The sequence below is a fragment of the Oncorhynchus clarkii genome, chromosome 18 (assembly GCF_045791955.1).
Source record: "Oncorhynchus clarkii lewisi isolate Uvic-CL-2024 chromosome 18, UVic_Ocla_1.0, whole genome shotgun sequence".
NCBI lineage: Eukaryota > Metazoa > Chordata > Actinopteri > Salmoniformes > Salmonidae > Oncorhynchus > Oncorhynchus clarkii.
In genome coordinates, this window is record NC_092164.1 from 43403666 (window position 1) to 43406225 (window position 2560).

The 2560-nt window shown below is 42.7% G+C and overlaps 1 protein-coding gene across 4 annotated transcripts in view; it reads left to right on the forward strand.

Moving 5' to 3' along the window:
• Positions 1-2560, forward strand: part of LOC139373545 (rho guanine nucleotide exchange factor 2-like) — a 97587-nt gene that overhangs the window by 64322 nt on the left and 30705 nt on the right. For all 4 annotated transcript variants that reach the window (XM_071114175.1, XM_071114176.1, XM_071114179.1 and 1 more), the window contains 3 exons: positions 776-901; positions 1824-1941; positions 2220-2296. In XM_071114175.1, the coding sequence (XP_070970276.1) occupies positions 776-901; positions 1824-1941; positions 2220-2296 (321 nt within the window). The remainder of the gene's footprint in view (positions 1-775; positions 902-1823; positions 1942-2219; positions 2297-2560) is intronic.

Genomic DNA, 2560 nt, shown 5'->3' on the forward strand with positions numbered 1-2560 from the left:
ATCTGGCCTTGATGGTCATATGTAATCTTAACTACTAGTCCTGGCGCTTGCTGGACTTTCTTTGGCGCCCTAAAGCCTTCTTCACAACAATTGAACCGCTCTCCTTGAAGTTCTTGATGATCCGATAAATGGTTGATTTAGATGCAATCTTACTGGCAGCAATATCCTTGCCTGTGAAGCCCTTTTTGTGCAAAGCAATGATGACGGCACGTGTTTCCTTGCAGGTAACCATGATTGACAGAGGAAGAACAATGATTCCAAGCACCACCCTCCTTTTGAAGCTTCTGTCAGTCTGTTATTCAAACTCAATCAGCATGACAGAGTGATCTCCAGCCTTGTCCTCGTCAACACTCACACCTGTGTTAACGAGAGAATCACTAACATGATGTCAGCTGGTACTTTTGTGGCAGGGCTGAAATGCAGTGGAAATGTTTTTGGGGGATTCAGTTCATTTGCATGGCAAAGCGGGACTTTGCAATTAATTGCAATTCATCTGATCACTCTTCATAACATTCTGGAGTATATGCAAATTACCATCATACAAACTGAGGCAGCAGACTTTGTTAAAATTAATATTTGTGTCATTTTCAAAACTTTTGGCCATGACTGTAAACTATACAGCCAGAGGAGTATGGTCCTTCCCTGGTTCCTCTCGAGGTATTCTTCCTTCCAGGGAGTTGATCCTAGCCACTCTGCTTCTGATTGGACTTTGGGGTCTAGGCCAGGGTACTTTAAATATATTTTACTTGATTGACGGATTGATTGTTTCTCTCAGTTCTCGGGCCAGTGTGCTGACGAGATGAGAAAGACCTACGCTGAGTTCTGCAGCCGCCACCTGAAGGCTGTCAAGCTGTACAAGGAGCTGCTGGCCAGAGACAAGAGGTTCCAGTACTTCATACGGGTAAGATGAAGAAGGAGAAGGGAAAAACAAGAAGGATAGAATGAGTGATGAGACTTAATGCAATTTTTTACTTTTAAAACAATGCGTTTTGGAACGCTTTGGCACTATTCACATAATGTATTTCCTGTCAATAAAAAACCTTGAATTGAGATTGAAAGGGGAGGGGGGGGGAGTAGAGTGAACAACAGAGGGAGAGCTTTTGTGTTTTCGTAATTCTTTAATAAACCCACATTTTTGTCACCGTTACTACGGTCTTAATTGCGATGATCATAATATTTGGTTGTTTCACCTTCCTTAGCAGAGAGAGAGAGAGAGAGAGTGAGAGAGGGGTCACATAGAAAGCAAAATAGGCCAATGGGAATGTGTGCGTACTTGTGTGTTTACTGATAATGAGTGTTCTGAACTGTGAGGAGTTGGAGTTGCATTACCATTTACTTTGCTAACCTTGCCTTTTGTAATTGGCACCTTTCCAATTAATAATTTATACTCCGTACAATATCATGTGTTATTTGATATTTTTCTATTGTAAGTTGTATATTTTATCTTTCGTTTAGATTTAAAGCTCTTCAAGCTAGTTTTGAAGTTGTTTCATTCGCCAGAGTGACGTCGCCAGAATTTCGGTTTAAAATATGATTTGCTCTTGATTGCGTTACAAAACACAGATATTTGTTTTTTTCCAACCATCCCTCGTGTGTTTGCCGCTTTTCCTGTCTCTTCTCAACTCTTTTTGTCTTGTTCATATTCATTTCTTCCCTTCTCCTGCTCTTTCGCTCTTATACCCTCTCTTTCACTCTCCTTCGCCTTTCTCTCTCACACGCTTTCCTGCTCTCTTTCACACCCACTCTATCTTTCTCTCTCCCTCCCTTCTGTCTCGTTCACCTTTCATCTCTCTTTCACCCTCTCTTCCTCGCTCTCTGTTCAGCGGGTGTGTCGGGGTCACCTGTTGCGTCGCCATGGCGTCCAGGAGTGCATCCTGTTGGTCACTCAACGCATCACCAAGTACCCTGTCCTCATCCAGCGTATCCTTGACAACACCAAGGGTGAGAAAAACGTTGATACAAAAGCAGGGGAGAGGGTGATATATCAAAGCCCTCCTCACTTTAGATTGAAAGATATGGTTGGGGGCAGCAAACAGTTATGTGGGGTGTAAAGAAATGTAGCCGAACTATGCCAGCTTTTTATATCATGAGGCAAATTAGTTCCTCAGAACTAACTAAAAGCACAGGGTCTTTAAAGTCAATGGCGGAGCATGGTAAAAATCAGCACTACTAATGATATGTCTAACCACCTTATACCCCCCCCCCCCCCCCCCCTCCAGACAATGAAGAGGAGGCCTCCTGTCTGACCCAGTCTCTGACCCAGATCAGGGAGCTACTTAGCTCAGTGGACCAGCAGGTGCTTTATTCATCCATTTATAGTTTGATTTACTCAAGTTATCACTGAGATCAATTCTGACATGAACCAGCACCTGTTAGTCAGATTGAAATAAAAGACACCATTTTGACTTTCCACACTTTATCTATAAACCCATCCTTTTACTATGAGAAAGTTACAATTACACAGTGCAGAAAATGTATTGCACACTAACACTATTGTGAACCAGGGTTGTGTTCATTAGGGCACGGAACTGGGTGATTCTCAGTCCATTTGCTTCCAATC